The sequence below is a fragment of the Oncorhynchus tshawytscha genome, linkage group LG33, assembly GCF_018296145.1.
Source record: "Oncorhynchus tshawytscha isolate Ot180627B linkage group LG33, Otsh_v2.0, whole genome shotgun sequence".
NCBI lineage: Eukaryota > Metazoa > Chordata > Actinopteri > Salmoniformes > Salmonidae > Oncorhynchus > Oncorhynchus tshawytscha.
This window is the reverse complement of record NC_056461.1, coordinates 29,005,455-29,019,048: the sequence shown is the minus strand read 5'-3', so window position 1 is coordinate 29,019,048 and position 13,594 is coordinate 29,005,455. Positions and strand designations below refer to the sequence as shown.

Sequence of the window (13,594 nt, the reverse complement as noted above, 5' to 3'; positions counted from 1 at the left end):
GCTACCCTAGATAATTTTTTTGGGTGCGCCAAGACCATTCACAGTTGAGCTCAATCAGTTTAGCTCAATGCTGATTGGCTATTATGTTATACTTTTTTTATCAAGGGAGGCCAAATGCTCGCTGGCTTCCCTTGCAATCAATGCTACGGGCGGCAACAATGTCATACTCTTTTGGACCAGACAGCATCAGATAGTTGTTGTCAATCATGATCAGTGACGTTTACTCTCAGACATTGGGCGGTCATTATTTGCAGATGATGGGGCCTTATGGGAGAGGGGAAGAACTGCCGTACATAGTCAGGAAGGTACAGGAAGTAATTGATGAGGTAGAGCTGTGGGGATTCAGGTTCTCTGCCGAGAAAACTCAGACAGTGTTCTCTACCAGGAGGAGGGTGTGAGATGAGGTACGCTTGAGGTTATATGGGAGAAACTTGTAGAAGGTGGGGTCCTTCAGGTTCCTTGGGGTATACTTTAACACTGGACTAAGTGGTGGGAAAGTGTAAGAAGGTGCTAAATGTGACGGGAAAGGAGTGGGGGGCTGGGCGTTCCTCATTGAGGACCATGCAAAGTGCATTCAGGAAAATATTCAGACCCCTTGACCTTTTCCACATTTTGTTACGTTACAGCCTTATTCTAAAATTGAATAAATTGTTTTTTCCCTCACCAATCTACACACAATACAGCATAATGATAAAGTATAAACATGTTTTTAGAAATGTTTGCTAATTTATCAAATTTAAAAAACTGAAATATCACATTTACAAAAGTATTCAGACCCTTTACTCAGTACTATGTTGAAGCTTCTTTGGCAGCGATTAAAGCAGTGAGTCTTCTTAGGTATGATGCTACAAGCTTGACACACCTGTATTTGGGGAGTTTCTCCCATTTTTCTCTGCAGATCCTCTCAAGCTCTGTCAGGTTGTATGGGGAGCGTTGCTGCACACTTATTTTCAGGTCTCTCCAGAAAATTTCCAGAAGTCCGGGCTTTGGCTTTGCCACTCAAGGATGTTCAGAGACTTGTCCTGAAGACACACCTGAGACTTTAAATGTGATAGGAAAGCATCCAACAGGAAAGTGTGATTATTTCCAGGAAACAGAGACTGTGGAGCATGTATTGCTACAGTGTGGGTAGTATCAGAGGGAAAGAGAGAGACTGAGATCTAGTATGAAAAAGAACGGGATACAGGAAATTAGTTTAAAGAGTATATTGAGTGGAACGTCGTTAGATATAGTCTCAAATATTGTATTATCTTTTTTAAGAGTAACGGGGCTGGCAGGTAGGATTCATTATCTCCCTGTCTTTGTCCCACACTCCAGTGCTATAGGTGGCGGTAATGCACCATAGCGTTGTATGCCAACTGCCGATAAACCCCCACATCGAACAAGAAGAAGACCGTCCCTTTCAGTTAGGTCCGCCTTCGTTTAAAACCAGGCCAGCTGCGCGTGCTTGAATAGAAAGAAGAACATTCTGTGAAGACCAGACATTGAAATGGCATCAGCAGCAGGTAAGGATTGCGAAACTGTATTAATTCGTCTACATATCAGTTTATCAATTTCAATATTAGGTATTAAACATGTAGGCAGCAGTTAAGTACGGTTGTGTGCAGTGCGAGCCATTTAGCTACATTACCTTGTATGGGGGAGGGGTTCTTTCGCTAGCTTTTAATGCTAGCTAACTAGCTATAACTGCTATTGCATTTTTGGAATTACATTTTCAAAACCCCAAGCCTATAACTGTTTTTGAACAGGTTGGGAGTTATTTTCCCGTGAAACTTGCATCTCATTCCTCTAGTTTGCTAGTTCTAACTATAGTATTGTCCGATTGCTCTTACTAGTTAACGTTAGCTAGCTAGCTTTTTCGTTAGCTGAGCGAATGCGCGCCTGTTCTAACGTTAGTTGGTATGGACACTGTAAAACAAGCTGATAAAAGGCGGCCATTTCTTGAATTGAGCTTTGTTTGTCAACTAATAGCCAGGTTTTGGAGACTGCATTTTCCACAAACAATTAGTAAGTTAGACATGGTAAAGAATTAAAGAAGCATGTTCATGATGCCATTTATTATCAAAATGGAACTGTCCTCATGGTTGTTGTATTTTGCAGACTACAGCTCCTATGGACAGGCAGGAGGCCAACCGGGGTAAGTGTATTCTTGCACTGAAAAACGAATGTATATAATTTAACTGTTTATCGCGTTGATAGTAGTCCCCGAACAGTTGTCTGACTCGACGACAATTGTTGTATTGACGAGTCAATGAAGATGGTGGGGGGTGGAGTAGAGCACTAAGGCTGTTTTATTTTTGTAGGTATGGCTCCTATGTGGCTCCGCCCTCTCAGGCTGGCTATGGACAAAACACACAGGTAGGCTACTTTTGTTCTGACCAAAGCCCCTTTCCTTAGCCCCTAGCTTTTTAGGGTTCAATGATCTGAACGGACTCAATGAATTAACACAATCTGAAGCTTCTCTCCTGAATTTGGGAGGGCAGTTTTCAGAAACAGTTTTTTTTCTGAAGAAACAACTGATCTGTAATGGTGTTGGATTATCAATAGTTGACATCTGTTGTTTTTCAGCCGAGTTATGGCCAACCGCAGGGATATGGGTCATACAGCCAGCCGACTGAGTCAACCTATCCCCAAGGTGGTAGCACCTCAAGTGGCTACGCTCAACAGGGTTACAGTCAGCAGCCACCCGCTGCAGGTGGTAACTTCTATCTATTCCAATAAAAACATGGTCCACTAACTGAAATGCATTGTATTCAAAAGCTATACAACTTTTTGTGAGCCCAGCACGCATTGAAATGTACAGTTCTATGCCACTAGCCAAGGGTTGGGCAACTCCAGTCCCCGAGGGCCTGGCTTTCTCCATCCCTAGCAAACACAGCTGATATTCAAATGGTATTCTAAACTGAAGGTCATGATTAGGTGATTTTTGGAGTCAGATGTGTTAGCTGGGGCAAAACTGACACCAATCAGGCCCTCGGACTGGAATTGCCCACCCCCTGCATTAGCCCCTAGTTTGTTGTGGGGCAGCTGGGGCTTGTGTACGCAGTTTAACACTGACTTTTGTTTTTCTCCTCTCAGCTGGTTATGCCACCACTCCTGCTGCCCCCCAGGGTTACAGCCAGCCAACCCAGGGGTATGGAGCTGCAGGGTATGCTGCAGCCCCTGCTGCTGCCACCACCGCCAGCAGCAGCCAGGGCTCTTATGGGGTCCAGGGTGGCTATGGAGCCCAGACTGCATACCAGGGATATGGGCAGCAGCCGGCCGCTGGAGCACCACCCAGGTGTGTCTTTGAGCCCTCAAATTTCACTCTTAAACATTTGCTTAACTGTCAGCTCAAGCTCCTTTATCATATTAACCAGTGTTCTGGTATGTGCCATTTGGCAGGTACTTTAATCCAAAGTAACTTAGTCACGCATGTACTGGGAATCTAACTTACGAGCCTTGGTAGTATCCCACCCATCAAATAAGATGCTATTGATCATACACATTTAGCAGATGTTATTACGAGTGAAGCCAAATGCCATGTATTTGCTAATCTGAGAAAGACCAAGCTGCATTATGCCATCTGGAGGTTTGACCCAATTTCTCTTGGCCTCATCTCTTGTCCCCACAGCTACAGCACCAGCAGCCAGCCACCCACCAGCTATGAGCAGAACTCCTACTCTCAGGCACCCCAGCAGGGCTCATACTCCCAGCCGCCACAAGGTGGTGGATACCAGAGCCAGCAGAGTGGCTACACCCAACAGGGTGCCGGTTACCAGGCACCTCAGGCCCCTCCACCCCAGCAACAGGCCCCACCTTCCAGCTATGCTCCCACATCCGGGGGGTCCTACAGTCAGCCACCTGCCAGCCAGTATGGACAACAGGGTGGACCAGGAGGCAGCTATGGTCAGCAGGGTGAATATAGAACACCTAGCCAGTACAGTAAGTCTTATGGCATTGTATGATTTTTATACTGGTTTATCTTCATAGTTCTTAATTGTGGTGGGTCCTAACTGTCTGCTCTCTCCCCAGGCAACTACAGGCAGGATCATTCCAACGGACGGGGCTACTCGGGGCCAGAGTCGGGTGGATATAGGGGCCGCGGTGAGGGCCGAGGCATGGGTGGGGGGGAGAGCCGGGGCCGCGGCCGTGGAGGGTTTGACCGCGGCGGGATGATGCGTGGTGCCGGCATGCGTGGTGGAATGAGCAGAGGCATGGGGTAAGTGCTCGCCCATCCTCTCACTTCATCAAATCTTTTCTCCTACAGGAGCAGAGTGAGGCCTGCACAGGGCTGAGAGTGGCACATCACCCCTCACTGGATAGGGCAGTTAGTCAAATTAAGCTCGGCAGAAAGGCATGATACACACGATTTCTGCAGTTGGAATTATGTGGGGAGTTGAGGCATAGGATAGGATGTAGGTTACATTTTATACTATACTGAACAAAAATATAAATGCTGCATGTAAAGTGATGGTCCCACATTTCATGAGTTACTATAAAAGATCCCAGAAATGTTCCATATGTACAAACAGCTTATTTCTTTCAAATGTGTGTACGTTTGTTAACATCCCTATTTAGCATTTCTCCATTGCCATGCAATTGGCTTGCTGACTGCAGGAATGTCCACGAGCTGTTGCCAAATAATTTAATGTTTATGTCCATGTTAAGAGTGCCCCATAATGGGGTGATGGTATGGGCAGGCATAAGCTGTGGACAACAAACACTAAGTTCTGAGACCAACAGATGCATATCTGTATTCCCAGTCATGTGAAATCCATACATTAGGGCTTAACACTTATTTCAATTGACTAATTTCCTTATGAACTGTAACTGCTTTTGACATTTGTGCGTGTTATTTTTATTCAGTATAGCTTGATGACCACATCCTTTAAAATATTATGTGAAATCAGTCATCACCCTTGTAGATGTATGTTGTGCCACTGCTTGCTGCTCTCAGCCCTCCTACTGTATGGCCAAAGGTAAGAAGGTATCCACGAGCTAAAGACTATCAGCAAATATCTCCCCTTTGGCCCCCTAGTCTAGGGGTGTCACTCATTCCACGGAGGACATAGTATCTGCTGGTTTTAATTTTTTCCTTCAATAAGACTGAGACAACCAGGTGAGGGGAGTTCCTTACTAATTGGTGACCTTAATTCTTCAATTGAGTTAAAAGGAGTGTAAATCCGCTGACACTCGGCCATCCGTGGAATTAGTTTGAGATGTGACCTAGACCCTCCCAACTGAACTTTGTCAAGCAAGTACCAGTTGGCCATCTTCTGGGTAGCCAATGTTGAGAGATTTTTCTGTGGAAATTATTTTCAATCACAGGAGCACACAAGAGCCAAAGTCAGTTGGGATAATAAGTGGCAGGCATGTTTATTCTACAAGGATGCCAGTAGGCCTTTTTGAATGAGGGCACTTCTGGTCACATTCAAATAAATGGTCATGAAGGAGTGCATTTTGGATAGGCTATTCAACCACATGTTATTATAATGGGACTATGAGTGAAATTAATTAAATCTTTCTGGTCTTTATTTTTTTGAATTCAGGAAATAATTTTCTATAGATTTATCCATTTCTCATTTTGAAGGTATTTAGTTTGTGTGTAGACTTGTGGCACTCCTTTAGGTATACCATGCTACAATTGTGTGAGCTGGACATGCACTTGGGAACTTATACAGTCGGGCAAAAAAGTATTTAGTCAGCCACCAATTGTGCAAGTTCTCCCACTTAATAAGATGAGAGAGAGGCCTGTAATTTTCATCATAGGTACACTTCAACTATGAGAGACATGATGAGAAAAATCCAGAAAATCACATTGTAGCATTTTTAATGAATTTATTTGCAAATTATGGTGGAAAATAAGTATTTGGTCACCTACAAACAAGCAAGATTTCTGGCTCTCACAGACCTGTGACTTCTTCTTTAAGAGGCTCCTCTGTCCTCCACTTGTTATCAGTATAAAAGACACCTGTCCACAACCTCAAACAGTCACACTCCAAACTCTACTATGGCCAAGACCAAAGAGCTGTCAAAGGACACCAGAAACAAAATTGTAGACCTGCACCAGGCTGGGAAGACTGAATCTGCAATAGGTAGGCAGCTTGGTTTGAAGAAATCAACTGTGGGAGCAATTATTAGGAAATGGAAGACATACAAGACCACTGATAATCTCCATCGATCTGGGGCTCCACGCAAGATCTCACCCCGTGGGGTCAAAATGATCACCTGAACGGTGCGCAAAAATCCCAGGTGAATGACCTGTAGAGAGCTGGGACCAAAGTAACAAGGTCTACCATCAGTAACACACTACGCCGCCAGGGACTCAAATCCTGCAGTGCCTGACGTGTCCCCCTGCTTAAGCCAGTACATGTCCAGGCCCGTCTGAAGTTTGCTAGAGAGCATTTGGATGATCCAGAAGAAAATTGGGAGAATGTCATATGGTCAGATGAAACCAAAATATAACTTTTTGGTAACTCAACTCGTTGTGTTTGGAGGACAAAGAATGCTGAGTTTCATCCAAAGAACACCATACCAACTGAAGCATGGGGGTGGAAACATCATGCTTTGGGGCTGTTTTTCTGCAAAGGGACCAGGGCTACTGATCTGTGTAAAGGAAAGAATTAATGGGGCCATGTATTGTGAGATTTTGAGTGAAAACCTCCTTCCATCAGCAAGGGCATTGAAGATGTAACGTGGCTGGGTCTTTCAGCATGACAATGATCCCAAACACACCGCCCGAGCAACGGAGTGGCGGCTTCGTAAGAAGCATTTCAAGGTCCTGGAGTGGCATAGCCAGTCTCCAGATCTCAACCCCGTAGAAAATCTTTGGAGGGAGTTGAAAGTCCGTGTTGCCCAGCAACAGCCCCAAAACATCATTGCCAACAAAGGGTACATAACAAAGTATTGAGAAACTTTTGTTATTGACCAAATACTTATTTTCCACCATAAATTGCAAATAAATTCATTAAAAATCCTACAATGTGATTTTTATGGAAAAAATTCTCATTTTGTCTCTTAGTTGCAGTGTACCTATGATGAAAATTACAGGCCTCATCTTTTTAAGTGGGAGAACTTGCACAATTGGTGGCTGACTAAATACTTTTTTGCCCCACTGTAGCTCAACCTGTATACATAAAGTACAGTTATGCATTTAGCCATGTTAGGTTTTGATGTTAGTCGTTCAGTATGTCAACATTTTAGTGAAATGGTCTAAAGCATACACCTCTGAATATTTGTTCAGAGTTGGTGTTGGGGGCGGGGGGGGTTGTATTTGTTTTAAAAAAAAAAAAAGGTGAATGCATTGCTTTGTCACGTCAAGGCTATCTATTTATATCACTATCGTCTACCAGTGCTTATTGTATTGGTCAAATCAAAAGGTTTAAAATCAGAGGCACCTTTACCTTAGTTTGCACTGAACATACTTAATGTTTAATTACCCCAATAATCACAAATGCAATTCATTCACCTTTCTTACACACAGGTAAGAAACAAATAAGTGTAAAAATGGTATAACTTCAAATGTATTGCTGAAGTGCACTTTTCTTTAACATGCTTTGTCGCATTTATATGCTACAGGTAACAAAGTGAGATCCATGTAAACACACCAATACTTTTACAGTACCACAACTCAGTTCTGGGTCTGTGCCAGCAGCCTTTTGAAAAGGGGACAATATCGGTGGTGTCAACAAGAGGTGGCCAAAAATGTCCCCCAAAAAAGTCAATGTCATCAAGGGGGGGAAAAACGTTTTTAGAAAGCAAAATGTTATTTAGTGACAATTATTGGTTGCATTTTTTTTGCTTTGTAATCAAAAAATATTGTGTAAAACAATGTGTTTATTGGCTGAAATTTTACTTGAAATGATTGAATGTACCATAAGTTATTTGTAACAATTGTCTCAGGTACAGCTCTGAATAGTAAAGGCTGAATAGTAAAGGCTCCCATGTTATGGAATTTTGTGAGGGGGGGGGGGTAGTTTTTATAATGACCTTATCCTCTAAGCCTGAAGTCTATGGTCAAATTATGGTTGTATAGTACTTTTCAAATCCAACTAGATCACTGGTCTGTAACTTGAGCTGCATCTGAAACAATTCAAATATATCCTGTTGTGTAAAATACAAGGGTTTTCTACCCCAGAGGTAATAAAGATTAAAGCCGCCCCATTATGCCAAACATTGATACTCGTAGAAAGTTATTGAGTTCATATATTGTATTCAGCAAGGGAACCCATAGATCACAAACGTTGTATAGACCCCTACCCCTGTCAAGATTCTATAGTTCCTTTAAAGATTCAAAGTGTCTTTTGGGGGGTTAATGGCTAAGTTAGTTTCTTGGGCATTTTATAAATAAGAGCTAGTCAGGACTGTGCCAAATCTCCCCCATCCCTATGTGGTACAAAGTGGCTGTTAAAGGGATATCGTCTTCATATCTCCGCTTATTCCCCCAGCATCACTGGAGACAGAGGTGGCTTCAGTAAGCCTGGTGGTAAGTTTAATGACAATTACAAGACGATAATACACTAGACCACCTAACACATGTATACATTTGTATCTACTTGTTGTGTTGTATTTTCTAGCCAAAGGGGAAAACAAAAAAATATATGGCTGGTTCATTAGGGTTTTTCTCACACACTGCTTTGAGGGTATTTTCAATATCAAGCGTCCACTTGATTACTATTTTTAAAGTGTTCCCACTGATATTTTTTTATATGCTGCCCCAAGCCAATGAAGCCATTAGGCTTTTCACCACTTTTCTAAATATTTATTTTGTGAATGTGGTCTTTTGATTATTTAACTTTCAAAGTAGGTTAATTTTCAGCCTTAGGTGTTTTGGGTGTTCAGTTCATTTGAAAACACTTTTTATATATTTGCCCAAATTTGGGTTTCAAGAATCTAATTTCTAAGGTTGCAACACCATGTTTATTTTTATACAAAGGGGAATGCTCAGAGGAGCATGTGTGCCAGGGTAAAGTCAACCTGCAGCATGTGGGATAGATCAGGCAAATGTGCTTACTAACGTTTGGTCTCTTGTCTTCTCTCTTTGTGGATGGGCAATAGGACCAGACTCAGACACAGGTGAGTTCATCATGCCATGTATCAAACCCAGCAATGTTTGTGTGCGTCAATTTATTAATGTTTCTTTTTAAACAGGCCTTACTCTGTCCACAGGACGCCCAGAGGAACAGGATGACTCTGAGAACAACACTATTTACATCACTGGCCTGACGGAGAATGCAACGCTGCCCGAAGTCGCTGACTTTTTCAAGCACAGTGGAATAATCAGGGTTGGTACTGGACTCTGTTGCAGTTTGGAGGCTTTTGAAAAGTATTGACTGAAGAATTGGGTGATATAACTTAACCCCATTTGGTAAAAGACCAATTCCATGTTATGGCAAGTTTTCCATCTTTCAGATCAACAAGCGCACAGGTCTGCCTGCTATCAACATTTACACCGACAAAGATTCAGGGAAACCAAAGGGTGATTGTACTTTGTCTTATGATGAGCCCCCATGTGCCAAAGCTGCAGTTGAGTGGTTTGATGGTGAGTGTCTTTTTGGGGGGGTACTAACTAATTGCCCTTTGGTAATTTTTAGGGCTTCATGCATAATCTTAGCAGAGTTCTTTCAGTAAATGTTGGTATTGAATATGTACCCCTCTTCCCCCTTCTACCTAGGCAAAGACTTTCAGGGGAAGAAGCTAAAGGTGTCGATGGCTCGCCGTAAGCCCATGATGGGGATGATGCGAGGAGGCATGTCCATGAGGGGTGACCGGGGAGGCATGATGAACCGTGGAGGTATGTTCTGCCAAATCCTGTTCCACACATCTGGAATGGACATCTCCAAATGGTTATGTATATGTTTCACTTGTAGCGTTTTAGGATATCTTTAGGGATGTAACGGTGATTGCCAAAAAGCAATCTGTTTTTATCTCAATGGACCATTCACGCGAATCATGCCTATGGACTGAGCACAAAGTTAAACGTGGTGAACTTATTACAAAAGTAGTTATTGATTAGTTTAAAAATGTAGGAAAATAATGCATCAGTGATTCATGTTTCCTGCCACTTTCAGAAGTAATACACATTTCTGTGCACCTGTGTTGTGTAGCCACTTAGCATGCCTAAACAGTAATTTTTAAAGGTTATTCCCAATAATCTTCCCTATGAAATATTGACTGCAAAGTAGGCCTACCTGGCAGAATGATATGATTTGTATCAATCGGGTGGGCATTTGCTTTACAAACTCTCCCATCACATGAAACACTGTTAGCCACCCTGGAAAAAATAATGGGGAAACTCAAAACCAGGAAACTAAAGATTATCTTAATGAACCTTAAACCCAGAACGAGCCTGACTTCCCCACCCCAGGGCACTATTTGCTGTTTGTGCTTTAGAAAGTTGGGAGTATTGAGATTAATCATGTTTAATATACTTGTTCTCTGAAAGTAGACTTTCTTGACTTGCTTTTCTGTTTCCGTGTGAATTGTTGGGCCCTTACCAATTTGCATCTTGGTAGATTGTTACACTGAGTTTTCTTTCTGAACACTGACTGTTTGTTATCCATTGGTCACTCTTAGGGCCAGGAATGATGAGCCATGGTGGTCCAATGGGACGTGGTGGGGAGCGTGGTGGATTTATCCCCAGGGGTGGTCCCCGTGGCATGGGCAGTCCTCATGGCATGGGTAGAGGTGGTCCCTCAGGGGGCAACATGCAGCAGAGAGCAGGAGACTGGGAGTGCCCTAAAGAGTGAGTACTAACAAAAAAGTACATTGTTCAGTCTTTAACTGCCTTTCTCTGTGGTTTGGGGTAGTCCTGACTGAGGCTTGTGATTGCAGGGGCTGCGGTAACCAGAACTTTGCCTGGAGAATGGAGTGTAACCAGTGCAAATCACCCAAACCAGAAGGCTTTGGACCACCTTTCTCCCCTTCAGGTAATGCTTTGCTTAAAAATATCTACTTCATGAAGTATACATTTTAGTAGGGGAAAGCTATACATAGTCTTCCTTCCAACCAACACATTGTCTTGTTTCTAGGTGGCGATCGTGGTAGGGGTGGCCCAGGCATGCGTGGGCGTGGAGGGATGGACCGTGGCGGTCCAGGGGGCCCTGGAGGCTTCCGTGGAGGCAGGGGTGGTGATCGTGGATTCAGAGGACGTGGTGGCATGGAAAGAGGAAGTTTCGGCGGCAGGGGCCGTGGTGGCCCTCCCATGGATGACATGGGGGGCCGAGGCAGGAGGGGTATGGGCCCCCCCGGCAAGATGATGGAAATGAAGTGAGTAAAGTATTATTCACATTCAGCCAGCTCCCATCAAACAAGCTTCTAATGCCCACTTGGGGTGCTCACATTTAAACCCCCACATAGTTTCACATTTTGGCAACAGAAGTTACTTGATTGCATTGTAAGCCTGAATTAATGGAAAGGGAAAGTCCAAAAGAAATTCCGAAGCTGTTTTGAATAAATCTGTCAAGGTTGTTTAACGGAAATGTTTATTCCCTCCAGGGGAGACCATCGCCAGGACCGCAGAGGTCGTCCCTACTGAAGGATACAACGCTTGAATAAATTCCCATGTTATACAGGATTTATTTTTAAATGAACATTTTAAACTTATCTCCATATTTATAAATGGTTAATGGTGGGAATTTGTGGTTCAATATTTGGCTTCGGTGACATTTTTAATTTTTATTTTTCCAGTGTTATTTTTTAATTTTTTTTGTTCCTGTCTGGTTGAACATTTGTGAACCTGTGGCAAACACATGCTGTTGTGTACAGATAAATTGTGAGATTGTATTTGTGAAACCTTGTGATAAGCAAAACATTTTTTTTTACCTATTCTGCCCTCTCTGACCATGTTGAATTAAAAAATGTGAAAATGTAGTCTCTTTTTCCTGTAAAAGGGGTTTGTCTACTGATTCAGTAATGGAATGATCATCGTTTCACTACAGATTTAAGGAAATGTTGACGTATCATTGTGGACGGCTGGATAGTTACGCAGACTGTCTAGCTTACCATGACATTCGAGAGATGGGGCCCAAGATGTATGCTTGCTCAAAGGAGTTGTACATATTGCTTATGCTTATCCTATGGTGACATCATGCTTCAAGTGATGGAATTACAATGCCCCTGGTTAATTTCACCAGTAAGCCTATGGGCTCATGAGTCTTCTCAAGTACAGAAGCTAGTGTGGTCAATTTCCTGCCAAGAAACCACTATTAAACACCAATAATAATAAGAGACATGCTTTGGCCAAGAAACACAAGTAGTTGACTGGTGGAAATATGTCCTTTGGTCTAAGCCAAAATTTGAGATTTTTGTCTTAGTGAGATGCAGAGTAGGAGAATGGATGATCTATGCGTGTGATTCCAACCATGAAGCATGGAGGTGTGACGGTGTGGGGATGCTTTGCTGGTGACGCTGATGTATTGAGAATTCAAGGCACACTTAACCAGCATGTACCACAGCATTCTGCAGTGATACGCCATCCCATCTGCTTTGTGCATAGTGGGATGATCATTTGTTTTTCAACAGAACAATGACCCAACACATCTCCAGGTTGTGTAAGGGCTATTTGACCAAGAAAGAGTGGAGTGCTGCATCAGATGACCTGGCCTCCACAATCACCAGACCACATCCCAATTGAGATGGTTTGGGATGAGTTGGACTGCAGAGTGAAGGAAAAGCAGCCAACAAGTGCTCAGCATGTGTGGGAGCTCCTTCAAGACTGCTGGAAAAGCATTCCAGGTGAAGCTGGTTGAGAGTGCAAAGCTGTTATCAAGGCAAAGGGAGGCAAATGATTAATCTAAAATAGAAAATATACACTACTGTTCAACTTTGGGATCACTTAGATGTCCTTTTCCATGAAAGCATACATGAAATTAGTTGCAAAACGAATAGGAAATATAGTCAAGACATTGACAAGGTTATAATGATTTTTAATTTAAATCCATTTGCAGCAGTTACAGCCTTGCAGACCTAATGCCTAAGCATTCTAGTTGTCAATTTGTTGAGGTAATCTGAAGAGATTTCACCCCATACATCCTGAAGCACCTCCCACAAATTGGATTGGCTTGATGGGCACTTCTTACGTACCATACCATACGGTCAAGCTGCTCCCACAACAACTCAATAGGGTTGCGATCCGGCGACTGTGCTGGCCACTCCATTATAGACGGAATACCAGCCGACTGCATCTTCCCTAAATAGTTATTGCATAGTTTAGAGCTGTGCTTTGGGACATTGTCCTGTTGTAGGAGAAAATTGGCTCCAATTAAGCACCATCCACAGGGTATGGCGTTGCAAAATGGAGTGATAGCCTTCTTTAAGATCCCTTTTACCCTGTACAAATCTCCCACTTTCCCACCACCAAAGCACTCCCGGACCATCACATTGCCTCCACCATGCTTGACAGATGGCGTCAAGCACTCCTCCAGCATCTTTTCATTTTTTCTGTGTCTCACAAATGTTCTTCTTTGTGATCCGAACACCTCAAACTTAGATTTGTCTGTCCATAACACTTTTTTCCAATCTTCCTCTGTCCAGTGTCTGTGTTCATTTGCCCATCTTCATCTTTTCTTTTTATTGACCAGTCTGAGATAGGGCTTTTTCTTTGCAACTCTGC

At 43.0% G+C, this 13,594-nt stretch overlaps 1 protein-coding gene across 2 annotated transcripts; it reads left to right on the top strand.

Moving 5' to 3' along the window:
* The first annotated feature begins 1,371 nt into the window (after positions 1 to 1,371).
* On the top strand, positions 1,372 to 11,853 carry ewsr1a (EWS RNA-binding protein 1a). 2 transcript variants are annotated; one of them, XM_024397650.2, is made up of 16 exons: positions 1,372 to 1,505; positions 2,101 to 2,137; positions 2,304 to 2,358; positions 2,569 to 2,695; positions 3,079 to 3,280; positions 3,614 to 3,897; positions 4,015 to 4,201; positions 8,430 to 8,467; positions 9,040 to 9,057; positions 9,151 to 9,266; positions 9,394 to 9,523; positions 9,656 to 9,775; positions 10,558 to 10,726; positions 10,816 to 10,910; positions 11,013 to 11,250; positions 11,479 to 11,853. In XM_024397650.2, the coding sequence occupies exons 1-16, from the start codon at positions 1,490 to 1,492 to the stop codon at positions 11,516 to 11,518; spliced, it is 1,872 nt and encodes a 623-aa protein (XP_024253418.1). In that variant the 5' UTR covers positions 1,372 to 1,489; the 3' UTR covers positions 11,519 to 11,853. The 2 variants fall into 2 exon arrangements, with proteins under 2 accessions (XP_024253418.1, XP_024253417.1); XM_024397649.2 differs by having other exon boundaries at positions 3,614 to 3,924.
* The last annotated feature ends 1,741 nt before the right edge of the window (positions 11,854 to 13,594 follow it).